The following is a 22,247-nucleotide window of genomic DNA, read 5'->3' on the forward strand; positions in this document are numbered from 1 at the left end:
GTACTAATCAAGATTCTATCTATTTCTGCTTTAACTTCTACTCACATTTATACCAAGCCGTCTGTGGCAAAAAAATTCCACAGATTCACCTCTAATTCCTTTAATTCTGAGGCTACGACCTCTAGTCCTAGACTCTCCCACTAGTGCAAACATCCTCTCCGCGTAACGTATTGTCTCTCTGCTGACTGGTTGGCACGCAACAAAAGCTTTTCACCGTACCTCGCTGCATGTGAGAATAAACTAAACTGAACTGAGCCATAGGTCGTGAGAAATAGACAAACAGGCATTTTTCAGAACATATTACACCCATGGAACGAAAATAATATCGTTTTAAAATGGCTTAAAATCATGGAAGCGTTAAATTTATCCAACTCTTGAGACTGTTTTCACTCTTGAGCAAACATCGCTAGAATGCGAAGGCCAGACCTGAGCAATTTAACTAATGTGCCAATTGCTAATCCTATGGGCAGACATCTCTGTCATCACCTTGTGTTACCCAGAGATAAATAGCATCTACTTTCATCACAAATTCGATAAGCCCCACCGCACAGTTGCAACGATCAATTCAGCTGAAATAATTTATCTGAAGTCTACCTTTACAACCATTACCATAGTTTAATACACTCTAGGCTGGTTCCATCATAAGTGAACGGTCACCTAATGATTACAAAAGCACAGGAATTCAGAAGGTATGCAAGGTTTTTGAAAATTCCACGCAACCTGCAGTACAGAATGTGGCGGAAGGAACTGCAGATGCTGGTTTAAACTGAAGATAGACAATAGACATTAGACAATAGACAATAGACAATAGGTGCAGGAGTAGCCCATTCGGCCCTTCGAGCCAGCACCGCCATTCAACGTGATCATGGCTGATCATCCCCAATCAGTACCTCGTTCCTGCCTTCTCCCCATATCTCCTGACTCCGCTATCTTTAAGAGCCCTATCCAGCTCTCTCTTGAAAGCATCCAGAAAACCTGCCTCCACCGCCCTCTGAGGCAGAAAATTCCACAGACTCACAACGCTCTGTGGAAAAAAGTGTTTCCTCGTCTCCGTTCTAAATGGCTTAACCCTTATTCTTAAAATGATGGAGTAACTCAGCGGGACAGGCAGCATCTCTGGAGAGAAGGAATAGGTGACATTTTGGGTCAAGACCCTTCCGAGCCTGATGGAGGGTCTCGACCCGAAACGTCACCTGTTCCTTTTGTCCAGTGTCTAGAGTCGTACAAAAATGTCACAAACCCAGCACAGTTGAGTAGAGGATTTTGGTCCTGGTACAATCTTATTTACATGGGAGGCAACTATCACAGCAATAGAGGACTTTAAGGTTAGTTTTCTTGGTACTGATTGTCAACCAGGCCTGGGGTTGCCAACTTTCTCACTCCCAAATAAGGGACAAAAGGTCAAATTAAGGGACAAATTCCCGACGGCAATTCGTTGACCGACTCGGCCGTGGCTGGGTGAATGATGAGTTGGCCCCGGGTGCTGGACTGCACACAAAGCCCAGCCGGCGGGCCAGCTGAGGAGTTTTGGCCTGGGCCGCGTGCAAAGTCTGACACCTCATCCAACTCATGAACCGATGATCAGCCATCAGAAGGAGGGGTGGTGGTGGTGTCGGCGGTGAGCAAAGGTCGGAAGGTCGGACAACTGGCCGGGCTGCCGACCGACGGGGCCACGGGCGAGGCGCTGCTGCTGCTGCTGCACTCCATGGGCTGCACTACGTCGGGACGGGTGAGGCGGGGCCGGACGCGGCGTTCTGACCCGACAGTCCCCTCGACCCGAGTAGTAGCAGTCAAACACGGGACAAGGGCGGTCCTGTACGGGACAATCCAATTTAGCCCAATAAACGGGAATTCCCAGCTAACATGGAACACCTGGCTACCCTATCCAGGCCCCACACTGACCTTTCTGCCCTGGGCCTCCTCCACTGTCAGAGTGAGGCCCAGCACAAATTGGAGGAACAGCACCTCATATTTCCACTTACAACCAGGTATGAATTTAACTTCTCTAACTTCAAGTAGCCCTTGGTTTCCCTCTCTCTCCATCCCTCTCCCACCCCAGTTCTCTGACTAGTTTCACTGCCCTTCTAATTAATTTTACCTTCTTGTCACCTTCCCCTCAGCCAACAACGAACCACTCTACATTTCCTTGATCATTGTCTGCTTTGATCTGTCGTTTTCTCACCGTACCCTTCCACATCTCTAGACTCCCTCTCCCCTGACTCTCAGTCTGAAGAAGGGTCTTGACCTGAAACGTTACCTATTCCTTTCCTCCAGAGATGCTGCCTGACCCACTGAGTTACTCCAGTTTATTGCATCTATCTTTGGTTTGAACCAGCATTTGCAGTTTGTTTAGTTTAGTTTAGAGACACAGCACGGAAACAGGCCCTTCGGCCCACGGAGTCTGCTCTGACCAGCATTCTCCGCATGTTAACACTATCCTATACACACTAGAGGCACTTTGCACTTATACCAAGCCAATTAACCTACAAACCTGTACGTCTTTGGAGTGTGGGAGGAAACCGAAGATCTCAGAGAAAACCCACGTGGTCACGGGAAGAACGTACAAACTCCGCAAAGAAAGCACCTGTGGTCAGGATCGAACCCGAATCCCCGGCGCTCCAAGCACTGTAAAAATGCCCCTGTCCCACTTAGGAAACCTGAACGGAAACCTCTGGAGACTTTGTGCCCCACCCAAGGTTTCCGTGTGGTTCCCGGAGGTTTTTGTCAGTCTCCCTACCTGCTTCCACTACCTGCAACCTCCGGCAACCACCTGCAACCTCTGGGAACCGCACGGAAACCTTGGGTGGGGCGCAAAGTCTCCAGAGGTTTCCGTTCAGGTTTCCTAAGTGGGACAGGGGCAGTTGGCAGCAACTCTACCGATGCGCCACTAAGCCGCCCCTACACTCTCTATAATACATTGCAGGCTAATGCAACAGTTAAATGTTTCTGTAGCAATGTAGAATGGTTCGGGAAATGATAGTTATTTGAGGAATGCTGTCAGAACTTGCCGAATCACTGAATGTCAGTTATTAAGTCGAGGGAAGCAGCAAAGTAACTTGTGTCACGGATGTTATAAGGCACAAATGAAATAAAGGCCAAACCTGATGCCATGAAGGAGGATTGCATTATATCCAATGCACCTCACAGAAATGCTCAAATAAACCAATCGATCACCTTGCACTGCAGTCACTGCATGCAGCCAGCCATTTTGAACATTATAAGATCACACAAATAGCAATGAAACAAAGAAGCACGGTTTTATATTTAAATTGGACTGTTAAAGGAAATACCAACTGCATTATTGTTCATTTTCCACATATCACAGGATGTGTATCCAACTTGCAGTATAGTTATTAATTTATTGAATTTATAAAATGGTCACATATTTTTTGCGTGTGTGATGGTTACAGGCCTGTTGGTCAAGTGTTTTATTTTCATATGAAGTAAAATGGAACAATGAAGTTCTTACTTGCAGCAGCATGACATGTCTGTAAACAACAATTAATAATTTAAAAATATATATTATAAAACAAATCAAAAGCCCGGAGTCCATAGTGAGAAGAAGGGGATCGCTGTTGGCGTGGACTCGGTGAGCCGAAGGGCCTGTTTCCACGCTGTATCTCTAAACTAAATAAACTAAAAGGAGAGGTAACATCATCAAAGTGCAGAGTAAAGCAGCGAATCAAACCGTATCGAGAGCGTAAAACAATACGATGAGCCTGCTCATTCGACAAATCAATGATAGTAGATCTATCACATATACAGATCCAGGGACAGTTTCTTCCCAGCTGCTATCAGGCAATTGGATCATCCTACCACGTCCAGAGAAGCGGTCTTAAACTATTATCCACCTCATTGGTGACCCTCGGACTATCCTTGATTGGACTTTGCTGGCTTTGTCTTGCACTAAACGTTATTCCCTTATCATGTATCTGTACACTGTAAACAGCTCGATTGTAATCATGTATTGTCTTTCCGCTGACTGGTTAGCACGCAACAAAAGTTTTTCACTGTACCTCGGTACATGTGACAATAAACTAAACTGAACTGAACCAAGAGCACTGCCCGACAAGACGTTGTGTGAGCTGAAAGAAGCCGGATCCCGACTGTGAAGAAGATTTCATATCTCTTTCTTTTTCACTTCTTAGCAAACTCTCCGTTTTCCTCTGTGCTTTTTTAGTTTAGTTCAGAGATGCAGCGCGGAAACAGGCCCTTCGGCCCACCGAGTCCGTGCCGACCAGCAATCCCCGCACGTTAGCATTATCCTACACACTCGGGGCTGATTTACAATGTTACCAAAGCCAATTAACCCACAAACCTGCATACCTTTGGAATGTGGGAGGAAACCGGAGCACCCGGAGAAAACCCACGCGGTCACAGGGTGAACGTATAAATTCAACGTAACAATCCTTATTGAAGCCAACAAACCTGTAAACCTGCACGTCTTTGGAGTGTGGGAGGAAACCGAGGCATGCAGAGAAAACCCACCTAACAGACGGCACCCGTAGTCAGGATCGAACCCGGGTCTCTGCCGCTGTAAGGCAGCAACTCTACCGCTGCGCCACAGCGCCGCCCCTGGGGTAGTGCGAACTGAAGGAAGCTAGACCCAGACAGTGAGGATTTCACATCTCTTCCTCTGTCACTTCTTAGCAAGCTCTCCACTTTCCTCTGTGTCTTATCTGGCGGAAAAAAAACATGTCACCTCTTGGATCAATTACACTGGAGCCCACCTGGTTTTGCTGGGTCACTATTCTTGCCATGGAGTCCATACAATTCCGGGAGCTCTATGAAAAAATGTTCTTCTGAAATCAATCAGTTGTGCCTTAAAATCAATACATACTGCTGACATTTTCACTGGCTGACCTGCTTTAATTTCAAAAACACCAACTTGCAGAAAACCTTCTGCTGCACTAGAGCTATGCAACTGTATCGGGAAGCATCGCAGCACGGTTTGGGAACAGCTCCATCCAAGACCGCAAGTAATAGCAGAGAATTACGGAGGCAGCCCAGACCATCGCACAAACGGGGTACTGATTGGGGATGATCAGCCATGATCACATTGAATGACAGTGCTGGCTCGAAGGGCCGAATGGCCTACTCCTGCACCTATTGTCTATTGTCTGAACCAACCTCCCTTCCATTGACTCCATTCATACCTCACGCTGCACACGCCAAGGCCAGCAGCATAATCACGGACGGGTCGCACCCCGGTCACTCACCTCTCCCAATGGAGCAAAAGGTACAGAAGTGTGAAAACGCACACCTCCAGATTCAAGGACAGTTTCTTCCCAGCTGGGATCAGGCAACTGAACCATCCCACCAACAAAGGTACACAAAAATGCTGGAGAAACTCAGCGGGTGCAGCAGCATCTATGGAGCGAGGGAAATAGGCAGTGTTTTGGCCCGAAACGTTGCCTATTTCCTTCGCTCCATAGATGCTGCTGCACCGGCTGAGTTTCTCCAGCATTTTTGTGTATCTTCGATTTTCCAGCATCTGCAGTTCCTTCTTAAACATCCTACCAACAAAACTGTTCCGTACAGTTTAGTTTATTATCACACGTGCCGAGGTACAATGAAAAGCTTTTTGTCGCGTGCTTTCCAGTCAGCGGGAAGACAATACGTGATTACAATCAATCCATTTACAATGTACAGATACGTGATAAGGGAATAACGTTGAATGCAAGGTAAAGCCTGCAACGTCTGGTCCGAGGGACATCAAAGAGGTAGACAGTAGTTCAGCACCGCTCTCTGGTTGTGATTCAGGATGATTCAGTTGCCTGATAACAGCTGGGAAGAAACTGTCCCTGAATCTGGAGTTGTGTGTTTTCACACTTCTGTACCTCTTGCCTGATGGGAGAGGGGAGAAGAGGGAGTGGCCAGGGTGCGACTCGTCCTTGATTGTGCTCAAGCAAGTTCAAGAGAGTTTATTGTCGTGTGTCCCTGATACGACAATGAAATTCTTGCTTTGCTTCAGCACACCAGAACATAGTAGGCACGAATACAGAACAGATCAGTGTGTCCATATACCATTGTATAAAATATATATACACATGAATAAATAAACTGATAAAGTGCAAATAAACAGATTATGGGCTATTAATGTTTTGTCCGAGCCAAGTTTAATAGGCTGATGGCTGTGGGGAAGTAGCTATTCCAGAACCTGGTCGTTGCAGTCTTCAGGCTCCTGTACCTTCTACCTGAAGTTAGCAGGGAGATGAGCGTGTGGCCAGGATGGTGTGGGTCTTTGATGATGCTGCCAGCCTTTTTGAGGCAGCGACTGTGATAGATCCCCTCGGTGGAAGGGAGGTCAGAGCCGATGATGGACTGGGCAGTGTTTACTACTTTTTGTAGTCTTTTCCTCTCCAGGGCGCTCAAGTTGCCAAACCAAGCCACGATGCAACCGGTCAGCATGCTCTCTAATATGCAACTGTAGAATTTAGAGAGAGTCTTCCTTGACATACCGACTCTCCGTAATCTTCTCAGGAAGTAAAGGCTGGCCTTGCCGAGGCAGCATGAGGTGTAAATGGAATCAATAGAAGTGAGTGTTTGAGAAAGAACTGCAAATGCTGGAAAAATCGAAGGTAGACCAAAAAATGCTGGAGAAACTCAGCAGGCGAGACTGCATCTATGGAGAGAAGGAATTGGCGACGTTTCAAAGAGTCTCGACCAGAGTCGTTGCTAATTCCTTCTCTCCATAAATGCTGCCTCACCTGCTGAGTTTCTCCAGCATATTTTGTCTACCTTCAATAGAAGGGAGGTTGGTTTGTGTGTCGGTCTGGGCTGCGGCCACAATTCGCTGCAATTTCTTATGGTCCTGGATGGAGTTGTTCCCAAACCAAGCTGCGATGCATCCCGATAAAATGCTGGAGAGCGTTCTTGAACTACCGTCTACCTCATTGGAGACCCTTCGGATGATGCTTATTTCCTTATTCCTTCATTTTGTCAAACGGGAAATGTACGAGAGATTTTCTGAACCTTTTGTTGGAGCAGCAATTCACGAGGCAATGAAACCAACTGATCATTTGGACAAACCAGGCCAAGAAAAATGTCCCAGGATTGGAATACGACACAATAATAATAATAATAATAATAATAATAATAATAATAAATGTTATTTTCGGGCGCCTTTCAAATCTCAAGGACACCATGGAAACATAGAAATTAGGTGCAGGAGTAGGCCATTCGGCCCTTCGAGCCTGCGCCGCCATTCAATATGATCATGGCTGATCATCCAACTCAGTATCCCGTACCTGCCATCTCTCCATACCCTCTGATCCCCTTGGCCACAAGGGCCACATCTAACTCCTTACAAAACTAACACCTTACAAAGATTAACAGAAGAGAAAAAAACATATAGTCGGAGAAAAATAAATAATAAGGACATCATCAATACACAAATTAAAGATAGAAATCTCTCTAAAAACACAAAATCAAAAAAATCAAAGAACACAATGTGAAGAGAGAGCAGCGGCAGCTAAAGCACGCCAGCGTCCACTCTCCCTTCCGACAGCCATCTTGGACACAGACTAACATGGTAACTACACACAGAAAAATCATCCCCCCCACAGTGGTAACCAGTGGGGGATAAAGGCACAAAGTTCAAACATAGCTTCCCAACACAAAACGGACTATAAATAGTTAACTGTAAACAGCAAGCAGAGAGCAAATGAAGAGTAACCACACTTCTTCGAGCAATTATCTCCTTCTTCGAGCAGTATAAACATAATATTCATCAGCTATGGAGCCATTGAAATATCCAACACATGTTCACCAGCTGTGAACGGCAATGATCTCACCGCATCAACAATATAATGGCTTATTTGCATGAAGATGTCACAGAAGGTCAAAGCCTGTACAAGATTAAACATTTATTACAGTGCTCCAGAAAGCTGCAAACAATACCTCCAATTTTAAAAAGGTTTAAAAACACATCAAGCATCCATCTGTGGGGAAAGTGGCAAGATTTAAATCCGTTCTACTTACAGACTTCCTCTGCGCGGAAGGCTCAATTCTTTCTGCAAAAGAAAACATAAAGTGGCATTGAAAGCGATTGCTGTTATCAACGTAGTTACTGTCAACATTGAGCACCCCCATAACCTTAAAAATTACAGTGTAATGACTTCAAATAATACACTGCAAGGGCCAGGAAACGAGCAGGTAAGATCATCTCTGACTCCTCTCACCCTGGCCACAAACTCTTTGAATCACTGGTACACAAAAAAAACTGGAGAAACTCAGCGGGTGCAGCAGCATCTATGGAGCGAAGGAAATAGGCAACGTTTCGGGCCCGAAACGTTGCCTATTTCCTTGGCTCCATAGATGCTGCTGTACCCGCTGAGTTTCTCCAGCTTTTTTTTGTGTACTTTCGATTTTCCAGCATCTGCAGTTCCTTTTTAAACTCTTTGAATAACTTCTCTCTGGAAGGCGACTCTGGACTGTCAAAGCCGCCACAGCCAGACATAAAAACAGTTTTTATCCACGAGTAGTAGCTCTACTCAATAACCAAAAATCTGGAGCCTCCTTTTGCTCTGGTATTTTATTTAATTCACATGTTTAATCGATAATGTTTTATTATTAATGTTTAATGTTTTATGTGTCATTCCTAACTGTCACTGTATGTCATGTTGTCACTTGCGGGCGAAGCACCAAGGCAAATTCCTTGTATGTGAATACTTGACCAATAAACGTATTCATTCACTCATTCTAGTGTTTTTATACGTTGGTTTTTGTGGAAGTATAAGTTTTACAGTTATGCAAGTAACACCTTACCTCGTGCTTATATGCGATAGGAGCAGACTTAGGCCATTCGGCCCATTAAGTCTACTCCGCCATTCAATCATGGCTGATCTATCTCTGTCTCCTTACCCCACTCTCCTGTCTTCTCCCCATAACCCCTGACACCCGTACTAATCAATAATATATCTATCTCTGCCTTAAAAATATCCATTAGCCTCCACAGCCTTCTGTGGCAATGAATTCCACAGAATTGTGATCCTCTGACTAAAGAGATTCCTTCCTCATTTCCTTCCTTTAATTCTGAGGCTGTCACCTCTGGTCCTAGACTCTCCCACCAGTGGAAACATCCTCTCCACATCCAATGACCTGAAGGAACATTTCAAGGAAAGACACAAACACCTGAACCATTTCTGTTCATTTTGCAAGTTCCTAGATAGATCTTCGTACAAGCCTATACTGGCAACTTTATTTGGGGGGGGGGGGGGGCAAAATTCCAGAGGAACTCAAAATTCCAGCAGGAACTCGGCAGATCGGGAGCATGGGAAGCAACTATTTGTGCGGTAGCCCTTCTTTAGACGGGGGGTGGGGGGGGGGGGGGGGGGGGACATTATTGAAAGAGAAGGACGGCACGACTTTACTGGACTTTGTCTTGCACGAAACATTATTCCCTTTAGCATGCAACAAAATGAATGATTGAATGAATGAATAAGTTTATTGGCCAAGTATGTACACATACAAGGAATTTGCCTTGGCGCTCTGTACGCAAGTAACAACACGGCATACAGTAAACAATTAAGAATAAAACATAAAACATTAAAACATTAAGAATAAAACATTATAGTTTAAACATGTGTGGTACAACTTCTCCGTGGATTGTCACCTTGTCGTGGTGGAGAAGCTTGCGTGGACCTGAGATCCTGAGAGTGATGCCGTCTGGAGCTATGCTCCTGGTAGGGCCACCCATGGCGGTACGGTCGAGGGGGAGGGGTCTCTGACAAAGAGCAATCCAACCAAGACCTCAACGGTGGAACAGGCGGAGGACGATGGCTGACCTTAGTGGAGCGTCACAACGGCTGGGAAGGCGGATGAAGGCTGCAGCAGAAAAGGGTCTCCGGTCGTCTTGGACTCCATGCCACTGGATCTTGACCCAGATCTGTCAAGGACCGTGGGGTGGCTGTCTGTGCATCAGTCTCCCCACGTTAAACAAAGTCACGCACAGGCGTCCTCCATAGAGGGAATAGCACCCTGGAGACACCCATGGTCAGCCATGACCGAAGGGGGCCTAACATGAAAATGCTTTTCACTGTACCTCGGCACATGTGACAATAATAAGCTAAACTATTCAAAGCACCACAAAATCGCAGCCTTCCTCACTCTGAGCCGTCCCATGCATTCATGCCCGACGTGCGTATTTCTTCACTTGATTTCCCTCTTTAGCATTCTAATTTCACAGCTCTCTCTCTCTCTCCCTGGTCAGAATCAAACCATATCTGCATTTTGTGTAATGGCCATGTTCACCGCACCAACATTTTGCATTCAAAGCCATGGAAGTTTGTAGCATCATTGCAGAATCCATCCCTCAAACTTCTGACAGAGGAGATGAGCAAAGCTTTCAGTGGTTGACTTAGCACAGTGGTACAGCACACACTAGTGGCTGCAGTGAAGTATTTGTTTGCTCAACAATATACAATGAAATCTGGCAATTGTTTTCCAAAACGAGTTGTGTTGCCTCTCTGAGCAAGAACCCAAGCAGGGAGTTGAAAACAAATGGAGCATTTCAATCTCTATTTTACAGATTCCAGCAGAGTCGTTGTTGTCCGTGGTGACACGTGGCCAGAGGCGCAACAGAAAATCATAAAGTATAAAGTATAAAGTATCCTCAAACTTGTTAGTTTGAACGAATTTATGTATCTTGCAGTCATGACAGAGAATAAAATAACAGAACACACACTTAACACAGTTTAACATCCACTATAGTGAGTCTACCAGGCACCTCCTCACTGTGATGGAAAGCAAAACTCTTAAAGTCCATTTCTCTTCCTTCCTTGTTCTCCCTCTGCGTTGAGGCGATCAAGGCTTTCGATGTTCGCCCCCCCCCTCCCCCCCGCCGGGTGATGGTAAGTCCCGCGGCCGAATCCGAGCTCTGCGAATGGGCCAGTTCAAACTCTGTGGCCCGGGGCGGACGAAGCTGCCACCCTCCAGTCCAGCGGACGAAGCTCATTGCGGGAGCTCTGGAGAATTGGTCACCAACCTGGGACCTGCGAGCTCCCGATGATGTCGTCCACTTGGCCCGCGGCCAAAGCCTCCGAGGCTCCGAAGTTGGGCCACCACAGCCCCGAAGTTGGCCAGCTTCGCGATGGTGAGTCCTGGCTCTGCCTCCGGAGCCTCGAGGTCGGCCCCAGTTGGAGACCGCCAGCCCCGCGATTAGGCCTCAGCGCAGACGGACACGGAGACGGAGACGGAGATACGACAAAGAAAAGGTCGCATCACCCAAAGGAAGAGACTAAAACAAGTTTCCCGCGCCCCCCACACACATACACAACTAAAAATAAACTAAAACATACGTCCAACAAGATGAAAGAAAAAAAAAGACAAAGACAGACAGACAGACTGTAGCTGCTTGGGAATCGCCGCCACTTCCATCAAATATAGTAGTTCTCAGCCTACCTGTATAAAAGAAACAAGAGCTTTTTTTTCCCTCCCCTTCCCAGCTCCCCCACATCAGTCTGAAGAAGTCCAGACCCGAAACGTCACCTATTCCTTCGCTCCATAGATGCTGCCTCGCCCGCTGAGTTTCTCCAGCATTTTTGTCCACCTTCGATTTATCCAGCATCTGCAGCTCTTTCTTAAAGTTTTCTTTTCTCTCTCTCGTTCGTCATATCATACTATGTTTGCATATTCTGTTGTGCTGCAGCAAGTAGGAAATTCATTGTTCTATCTGGGACACATGACAATAAAACACTCTTGACTCATACAGCAGGGAAACGGGCCCTTCTGCCTAACTTGCCCATGCTGACCAAGACGCCCAATCTACGCTTCTGGAGAGGAAGGAGCAAGTATCCTAGTAAAGAAAAATACCCCACCTGCACGTTCACAAGTGATAGGAGTAGAACTAGGCCATTCGGCCCATCGCGTCCACTCCGCCATTCAATCATGGCTGATCTAATCCCATCTTCCTGCTTTCTCCCCACAACCCTTGACACCCGTTCTAATCAAGATTTGTCTATCTCTGCCTTAAAAATATCCACTGACTTGGCCTCCACAGTCTTCTGTGGCGATGAGTTCCACAGATTCACTGCCCTCTGACCACAAAGTTCCTCCTCACCTCCTTTCTAAAAGAGCTCCATTTAATTCTGAGGCTGTGACCTCTGGTCCTAGACTCTCCCACCAGTGGAAACATCCTCCAAGATTCAAGATTCAAGATTCAATTTAATTGTCATTTGGACCCCTTGACGTCCAAACGAAATGCCGTTTCTGCAGCCATACATTACAAACAAATAGACCCAAGACACAACATAATTTACATAAACATCCATCACATCGCTGTGATGGAAGGCCAAAAAAACTTATCTCTCCACTGCACTCTCCCCCCCCCCCCGATGTCAGAGTCAAAGTCAAAGTCAAAATCCTCTGCACATCCACTCTCAACCTTCTAAACCCCAGCGAGTGCAGGCGCAGTGCTGTCAATCCTTCATCATATGTTAACCCACTCATTCCTGGGATCATTTTTGTAATCCTCCTCTGAACCCTCTTCAGAGCCAGCACATCCTTCCTCGGATATGGGGCCCGGATTTGCTCACAATGTTCCAAAAGGGTGGCGGGTGTATGGAACGAGCTGCTGGAAGAGGTCATTGAGGGAGGGACTATCACAATGCTTAAGAGACCTTTGGATAGGGACATGGATAGGGCAGGTTCAGGGGGGGTTATGGGCCAAATGCAGGCTGGTGGGGCTAGTGTGGATGGGACATATCGGTCAGCGTGGGAAAGTTGGGCCGAAGGGCCTGTTTCCATGCTGTATCACTCTATGACCATAACCATTCAAGGGCAATAACAGTTGGTCTTGCGAGTGATGCCCAGATCTCGGGGGGTATGGGGCGAAGGCAGGAACTGGGTACTGATTGGGGATGATCAACCATGATCACATTGAATGGCGGTGCTGGCTCGAAGGGCCGAATGGCCTACTCCTGCACCTATTGTCTATTGAAAATTGAATTAAGTCAATAAAGCCCTTATTTTCAGATGCAAAGTGCAGGAGTCACTCAGCGGGTCAGGCAGCATCCTTGGAGAACATGAATAGGTGATATTTGGAGTTGAACCAAAACATTGGGTGACCCAAAACATCACCTATCCATGTTCTCCAGAGATGCTGCCTGACCCGCTGGGTTACTCCAGTACTCTGTGAAACGTCACCTATCCATGTTCTCCAGAGATGCTGCCTGACCCGCTGGGTTACTCCAGCACTCTGTGAAACGTCACCTATCCATGTTCTCCAGAGATGTTGCCTGACCCGCTGAGTTACTCCAGCATGTCGTGGCTTTCAATGGCAAACCAGCATCTGCAGTTCCTTATTTCTGCAAACCCTCATTATACCTTTTTGTGCAGATTATCGAAATGCTGTCAACTTGCTGTTAATTTATGTCATAAGGTCATAAGTAATAAGAGCAGAATTAGCCCATTCAGCCCATCCGCCATTCAATCATGGCTGATCTATCTCTCCCTCCTAACTCCATTCCCCTGCCTTCCCCCCATAACCCCTGACACCCCCTACTAATCAAGAATCTATCAATCGCTCTGCCTTAAAAAATTGTACTGACTTGGCCTGCACAGCCTTCTGTGGCAAAGAATTCCACAGATTCAACACCCTCTGATTAAAGAAGATTCACAAGGTGATTGTGGCATGCATGGTTTAATTGGGTATTTCCAAAAGTTAGTCTTAATGTCGTACAGTATTGAAATTAGCCCTTTGGCCCAATTCTTCCATGCTGACCTAGATGCCTAACCAAGCCAGTCCCACTTGCTTGCACTGGCCTCGAGCTCTCCAAATCCTTCTTTAAAATCTGTCTTTTAATTCAGTCTGTAATAATACTGGCCATCTGTACTCTCACAGTTTGTTCCACATCATCACCACCCTCTGCGTGAAGAATTACCCCCTCCAGTCTCTTTTAAATCTTTCCTCTTTCTCCTTAAACCTACGTCCACTATGTTTAGAATCCCTTGCCATGGGCGGTGTAGGGTGCTCACATTATCTACAGCCTTCGTGATTTTATGAAGCTCTATAAGGTCACCCAACAGTCTCCTACACTTGCCGAAATAAAAAAGACCCAGCCTTACCTTTCAGCCTCTCCCGATGACTCAAACCTCCCAGAAACGCTAACATCCTTGTAAATCTTTTTGTACTCTTTCTAGTTCAATAACATCTTCCCTGTGGCCACTTGGACCCCTAGAGTGCCCCAAAGTAACAATTAAAGTAATCTGCAGCCTTGGAAGAACTCACGACCCTGCAGTCTGAATAGGCCAAGCTCCACCTCAAGGCTGATCTGCCATTCAACTGGAGCGTGACTGAAAGTCTACCTCTCTTTTCTGACGTCTCCCTTGACTCCCAGAGGATTTAATAGGAATCTGAGGGGTAATTTTCTCACGTGGGTTTATGGAACAAGCTGACAGAGGAGGTAGTTGAGGTAAGGACTATCCCAATGTTTAAGAAACAGTTAGACAGGTACATGGATAGAACAGGTTTGGATGGATTTGGGCCCAACGCGGGCAGGTGGAAAGAGTGTAGATGGGACATGTTGGTTGGTGTGGGCAAGTTGGGCCGAAGGCCCTGCTTCCACGCTGTATCACTCTATGACTCTAATTGTGGATTTAAATGACGCGACTAGCTTTGATTAGTACGGGTGTCAGGGATTATGGAGAGACGGCAGGAGAATGGAGTTGAGAGGGAAAGATAGATCAGCCATGATTGATCGACAGAGATGACTTGATGGGCCGAATGGCCTAATTCTGCTCCTATCATTTAAGACTGAGGCGAGAAAAACTTTTTCACCCAGAGAGTTGAAATTTGTGGAATTCCCTGCCACAGAGGGCAGTGGAGGCCAAATCACTGGATGGATTTAAGAGAGAGTTCGATACAGCTCTAGGGGCTAGTGGAGTCAAGGGATATGGGGTGAAGGCAGGCACGGGTTATTGATAGGGGACGATCAGCCATGATCACAATGAATAGCAGTGCTGGCTCGAAGGGCCGAATGGCCTACTGCACCTATTTTCTATGTTTCTATATGTTTCTATTACTTATGAACTTATGAAGATGGAGCCTCAACTAAACATCTATGTAACTGCAGCCAAACATCTTTGCAAGCGGTTGGTTGGCAGATGGGTGGAGTGAATGACAAAGGCTAGAGATAAAAATAAGTCAAAAGGATGTCATATAAAAGATAAGAGGAGTGAAATGTAAAGCGGGAGGGATATGGGGGAATGGTGGTGGGAAAATGGTGTCAACATCCTTACGTAGAAACAAGGAACTGCAGATGCTGGTTTACACAAAATAACACAAAGTGCTGGAGTAAGACTAGTCGGGAGCTTCAACAACGCAGAGGCTCGACCAGCCCCGACGCGGTGTTCGATCGCCCGGCGCGGGGAGCTGACATCCCCCCGATGCAGGAGCTGGATCGCCATGATGCAGAGGGCCAAGACGCCACCGGCTACGGGAGTCAAGATCGTCCCGTCAACAGAGGGCTCGGGGCCCCCTGACCGTGGGAGAACAAAGGAGGGAAGAGATTTGAACTTTATTTCGCCTTCCATCACAGTGAGGAATGTGGAGGGGTCACTGTGGTGGATGTTTATGTTAAAATGTGTTTTGTGTGTTCCGTTGCTTTTTATTGGTATGACTGACTTGGCAAGTGAAATTCCTCGTATGTTGCAAAACATACTTGGCTAATAAAGTATTATTGTGATTGTGATTGCCATCAGGCAAGAGATATCGAAGCATCAAAGCCCGGACTACGAGGCTGCTAAACAGCTTCCTACCACAGGCTGTGAGGCTGCTAAACAGTCACTCTGCACCCACAGTCACTTGACTTGACTCTGCGGCTGGCACGGACACTTTAATACTGGCACTGGCCACTCAAATCAGCAGCCCCGGACAATTTTTATGATTGGTTTATTGAATTTTAACATTGTGTTTTTTTACCTGCTTTTAACTATTTATACTGTTCCATCAGGGACTGGGTTGTTTTTAGTGTTATTATGTGTGAAGTGTTTAAATTTCATGTGCGATGCTCCGCTATTCACTGGGAAACGTCTTTTCATTTTGCACTGTAACAACTGTTGCTTGCACGATGACAATAAAGGTTGATTGATTGATTGATTGATTGATATCTGAAGGAGGGTCTCAACCCGAAACGTCGCCTATTCCTTCGCTCCATGGATGCTGCCTCACCCGCTGAGTTTCTCCAGCATTTTTGTCTACCTGTGATTGTGTGATTGTGCGGGTCAGACAGCATCGCTGGAGAACATTGATAGATGGCGTTTTGGGGATCTTCAGGATTATAAGTCCGATTAAGGGTCCCGACCCAAAAACTTTGCCTATCCATGTTCTCCAGAGATGTTGCCTGACACGCTCAGTTATTCCAGCGCTCTGTGTCCCCTACATCCTTCTGCCTTCCTTGTACCTTGCTCTGTCTCCGAACTTTGTTAGTAAACCTGGACTGAAGATGCCCTGTGACCATATACAGGAAGGAAAGCAGTGATCTAAGGAACACTCCACTGGTTATAGCCATCACATGACCACCAGGGATGCCTGGGAGATGGCAGCCCTGCCGGCAGTCTGTTCGTGTTTTCATTTATTTTTCATCTTTTTGTTATTTTTAGCATTTGTTAAAAGTTTGTTTTAATGTACTTCGTTTGTTTTATGTGGGGGAGGGGATCGGGGGAAACTTTTTTTCAAGTTCCTACCTTCCCGGAGATGAGATCAATTTTCGGATCACATTTCTCCGGGCTCTGCGGCCTACCATCGCTGGAGCTGGGGGCCCCTCGGACTGTCGTGAGCCCCACCGAGGGGCACGGACTTAACAGCGGAGCGGGTCCCTTGCCTGGGATCGCTCCCACCGTGGCCTGCGGACTTACCATCAAGGGCTCGCTTTCTCGGGAGAGGCTAGTCGGGAGCTCCAACGCCGCAGGAGGTTCGACCAGCCCCGACGTGAGGTTTGATCACCCAGTGCGAAGGAGCTGACATCCCCCCGATGCAGGAGCTGATCGCCTCAACGCGGAGGGCCCTGACGCCGCCGACTATGGGAGTCAAGACCGTCCCGTCAACGGAGGCACGAGGCCCCCGACCGAGGAAGAACAAAAGCAAGGACTTGAACATTATTTCGCCTTCCATCACAGTGAGGAATGTGTAGGAGTCACTGTGGTGGACGTTCATGTTAAATTGTGTTTTTGAGTGATCTGTTGCTTTAAATTGTATGACTGACCTGGCCAATGAAATTCCTCATATGTTGCAAAACATACTTGGCGAATAGAATCTGATTCTGATTCTGATTCTGATTCATTGAATGCCGGTGCTGGTTCGAAGGGCCGAATGGCCTCCTCCTGTACCTATTGTCTAATGTCACCCTGACAATGACAAGTGAATTTCACCAGTCACCGTTACACTGGCCTAGCCAACAATGACGGCTCACAAAGAGTAAATAAGAGTGATGATTTAATCTATTCCGGGTATTAATTATTAAGAATAACATTACTGTTTGAAGCACCCGCAAGGGAGAATGCATGTTTTATTAGTAGCGCCATAAACGTTTAAAATAACCATAACGGACCTCAGCTTTAAGGGCCTGTCCCACTTACATGATTTTGTTCGGTGACTTGCCGGCACCCGCCATAGTCGCAGTTGGTGGCCAAAAATATTCGACATGTCGAAAATCCAGCGGCGTCCAGAGAAAGGTACGACTCTTTGGGCGACGACTCACGACCGTACAGACTTCACCACCCTGCTGCGACATTGACGGGTGCCGGCAAGTCGCCGGAAAAAATTGCGTTGAGTGGGACTGGCCCTTTACATATTATCCTTTGGACGTGTTAAAACGTGCCGTGCTCTCAATGTGCCAGCCTATATTCAATCTGGGCGGCGAGGTGGCTCGGCGGTAGAGTTGCTTCCTTACAGCACCAGAGACCCGGGTTCAATCCTGACCATGGTTGCCGTCTGTGCGGAGTTTGCACGTTCTCCCCGTGACCCCGCGAGCTTTCTATACGGGTGGTCTCGATCCTCCCACACTCCGAAGACGTACAGGTTTGTAGGCTGATTGGCCTATGTAAAATGTCCACAGTGTGTAGGATAGAACGAGTGTGCGGGGTGATCGTTGCTCAGCACGGAAGGTGGACAAAAATGCCAGAGAAACGCGGCGGGTGAGGCAGCATCTCTCCATAGATGTCACCTCACCCGCTGAGTTTCTCCAACATTTGTGTCTACCTTCGATTTTTCCAGCATCTGCAGTTCTTTCTTAAACAGGTGGTTAGCACGGACTCGGTTGACTGAAGGGCCTGTTTCCACACTGTATCTCTAAACTAAACTAAAACAAAACCACTCAGCAGATCAGACAGTGGATCATGAGAGGAATAGATTGGGTAGATGCACAGAATCTCTTGCCCAGAGCAGGGGAATCGATGACCAGAGGACACAGGTTCAAGGTGAAGGGGGAAAAGATTTAATAGGAATCTGAGGGGTGATTTCTTCACACAAAGGGTGGTGGGTGTATGGAACAAGCTGCCAGAGAAGGTAGTTGAGGCAGGGACTATCCTAACATTTAAGGAACAGTTGGACAGGTTCATGCATAGGACAAGTTTGGAGGGATATGGACCAAGCGCAGGCAGGTGCAACTAGTGTAGATGGGACATGTTGGCCAGTGTGGGCAAGTTGGGCCGAAGTGCCTGTTTCCATGCTGTACCACTCTATGACTATGAGATCAGACAGTGTGTGGAAAGAGCAGCTGAGCTAACTGAGATGTACCTGTATCTCTAAACTAAATTGTGTATCTAGAAGTACGACCAGTCAAACTATATTTTGCACCTGTATCTTTCCCCTTTGCTCTCTCTATTGTGCTCTATATTGTCAAACGTGTTTTGACGATTGTATTTATTTGAGGTATTATCTGATCCGATTGGAGAGCATGCAAAACAAAGCCTTTGGTTCCTTGGTACAATACATTGTTTAATGGAACGAACTGCCAGAGGAGGTAGTTGAGGCAGATTCGATAGCAATGTTTCAGAAGCATTTAGACAGGTACATGGATAGGACAGGTTTAAAGGAATATGGGATAAAAGCAGGCCGGTGGGGCTAGTGTAGATGGGGCCTGTTGGTCGACATGGTCAAGTTGGGGCTTGTTTCCACGCTGTATGACTATGATTCTATGAAGTGTATACGCACACCTCCAGATTCAGGTACAAGTTTCTTCCCAGCTGTTATCAGGCAACTGAACCATCCTATCAACAACTAGAGAGCAGTGCAAAGCTATTCACTGGTGGCCCTCACTTTACTGACCTTACCTTACGCTAAATGTTATTCCTTATCATGTATTGTCTAGACTGGATAGCACGCAACAAAAAGCTTTCCCCTGTACCTCAGCACACGTGACAATAAACTACACTAAGTTTAAAACATAAAATTAAGTTTAAAGGTAAAAATAAACTATGACTAACTCAGTCTGAAGAAGGGTCTCGACCCGAAACGTCACCCATTCCATCTATCCAGAGATGCTGCCTGTCCCGCTGAGTTACTCCAGCATTTTGTGTCTACCTTCAGTGTAAACCAGCATCTGCAGTTCCTTCCTAAAATAAACTAATCATCATCATCATCGAAAGGAGTATGACTGCCCTCTCATGGAGGACGCCTGTGCGTGACTTTGTTTAACGTGGGGAGACTGGTGCACAGACAGCCACCCCACGGTCCTTGACAGATCTGGGTCAGGATCCAGTGGCATGGAGTCCAAGACGACCGGAGACCCTTTTCTGCTGCAGCCTTCATCCGCCTTCCCAGCCGTTGTGACGCTCCACTAAGGTCACCCATCGTCCTCCGCCTGTTCCACCATTGAGGTCTTGGTTGGATTGCTCTTTGTCAGAGACCCCTCCCCCTCGACCTTACCGCCATGGGTGGCCCTACCAGGAGCATAGCTCCAGACGGCATCGCTCTCAGGATCTCAGGACCACACAAGCTTCTCCACCACGACAAGGTGACACTCCACGGAGAAGCTGATTCTACGACGATAATAATGCTAAACCTAAACTCCAACAATCACCAGGTGTCGATAAATCCCGCTGCCTGTATTCAACACAATACTGCAGTATTGCTCCAGCGAGGAGCAAAGGGCCATTTATAAAGCACCCAGGCAGCTCCTGGGATTTGAACGTAATGAGAAATCCTGTCCCCTCTGGTCCAATACATAAAAATACATCTCTTAGTAAATCCTTCTTTGTGCAACGTGACAGCCACTAAACGCATTGAGAGGTGTCGCCGGTGGTATTATTTAGTTCTGAGGTCTGAGCATTACACGTTGAGATATCTGTCTAAACCTTGGGTCATGTCTATAATTGGCTCATCCATTACTTTCACTCCATCCAAATTATCCCCTTAAAGTGTCTGTCAACAGATCTGAAAACTTTTATCAATTGCGTACAAGTGTTCGAGCTGTGGGAGACATTGAAACGGTGGTGGCTATTGTAAAGGAGATGATTGTCTTTTTAACTTATTGTTTAAAATATCAAATGCAGCACATACTTATCACAAGAAGAAAATTATTTCTCACTAATCCTGTCGCAAAACCAGCTTAGAAACATAGACAATAGGTGCCGGAGTAGGCCATTCGGCCCTTCAAGCCAGCACCGCCATTCAATATGTTCATGGCTGATCCTCCAGAATCAGTACCCCATTCCTGCTTTCTCCCCATATCCCTCGATATCCCTCGATTCCGTTAGCCCAAATAGCTAAATCTAATGCCCCTGTCCCACTTAGGAAACCTGAACGGAAACGTCTGGAGAGTTTGCGCCCCACCCGAGGTTTCCATGCGGTTCCCGGAGGTTGCAGGTGGTTGCCGGAGGTTGCAGGTGGTTGCCGGAGGTTGCAGGTAGAGGAAGCAGGTAGGGAGACTGACAAAAACCTCCGGGAAAAGCACGGAAACCTTGGGTCTCCAGAGGTTTCCGTTCAGGTTTCCTAAGTGGGACAGGGGCATTAACTCTCTCTTGAATACATCCAGTAAATTGGCCTCCACTGCCTACCATGGTAGAGAATTCCACAGTGTAGTTTAGCTTAGTTAACGTGTCGGGAGGAACTGCAGACGCGGGTTTAAATCGAAGATCGACACAAAGAGGTGTCATCAGTCCGAAGAAAAGTCTCGACCTGAAACGCCACCCATTCCGTCTCTCCAGAGATGCTGCCTGTCCCGCTGAGTTACTCCAGCTTTTTGTGTCTGTCTTTGGCGAGCATGCGACTCCATACGGCAAGTGCGACCTAAAGTGGTCGCTTGAGCCGTACGGCCTCGCGGGCCGGTCCCACTTCGATCGCCGGAGCCGTATGGAGTTGTGCGGAGCTGATCCTGACATCGGGCGTGGCTCCGAAAAACTGATCGTGTTCAAAAATTCCGCGCCGGCCCGCAGCCACCTCGACGCCGTACGCACCGCCTCGACGGGTATACGCAGCGTCTCGACGCCGTACGTCACACGCGAGCATCCCGTGGATTTCGCTCAAACTCACTCGCCCTCCGAGCGGTCCCCGCTTCCGATTTGGTCGCGCTTGCCGCATGCAGGTCGCATGCTCGTGGGACAGGCCCTTAAGTTTGTGTGCTACCAAGTCTAAGGACAGACTATACAACGGAAGTTCCTTCTCCGTCATTCCTTCTCTCCAGAGATGCTGCCTGTCCCGCTGAGTTACTCCAACATTGTGTGTCTACTTTCAATGTACAGCTGATGTTTTGGATCGGGACTGAAGAAGGGTCCAGACCCGAAACGCCGTCTTTCCTTTCCCTCCCCAGATGTTGTCTGACCTGCTGAGTTTTGATCAAAATCCAGCATCTACGATATCTGTCTTTCTTTTGTGTGGCGGCACGGTGGCGCAGCGATAGAGTCGCTGCCTCACAGTGCCAGAGACCAGGGTTCGATCCTGACTACGGGTGCTGTCTGGACGGCGTTTGTACATTCTCGCTGTGAGCACGTGGGTTTCCCCCAAATGTTCGGTTTCCTCACACACTCCAAAGACGCGCAGGTTTGTAGGTTAGACAGATAGACACAAAAAGATGGAGTAACTCAGCGGGATAGGCAGCATCTCTGAAGAAGGGTCTCGACCCGAAACGTCACCCATTCCTTCTCTCCAGAGATGCTGCATGAGTTACTCCAGTTTTTAGTGTCTATCTTTGGTTTAAACCAGCATCTGCAGTTCCTTATCACACAGGTTTGTAGGTTAATTGGCTTGGTATGAATATAAACATTGTCAATAGACAATAGACATCAGGTGCAGGAGTAGGCCATTTGGC

At 47.2% G+C, this 22,247-nt stretch overlaps 1 protein-coding gene across 5 annotated transcripts in view; it reads right to left on the reverse strand.

The window, feature by feature from the left end:
* Positions 1–22,247, reverse strand: part of LOC129695115 (microtubule-associated serine/threonine-protein kinase 4-like) — a 462,908-nt gene that overhangs the window by 254,015 nt on the left and 186,646 nt on the right. For all 5 annotated transcript variants that reach the window (XM_055631871.1, XM_055631863.1, XM_055631890.1 and 2 more), the window contains one exon: positions 7,984–8,015. In XM_055631871.1, coding sequence (XP_055487846.1) covers positions 7,984–8,015 — 32 coding nt within the window. The remainder of the gene's footprint in view (positions 1–7,983; positions 8,016–22,247) is intronic.

The sequence above is a fragment of the Leucoraja erinacea genome, chromosome 3, assembly GCF_028641065.1.
Source record: "Leucoraja erinacea ecotype New England chromosome 3, Leri_hhj_1, whole genome shotgun sequence".
Taxonomy (NCBI): domain Eukaryota; kingdom Metazoa; phylum Chordata; class Chondrichthyes; order Rajiformes; family Rajidae; genus Leucoraja; species Leucoraja erinaceus.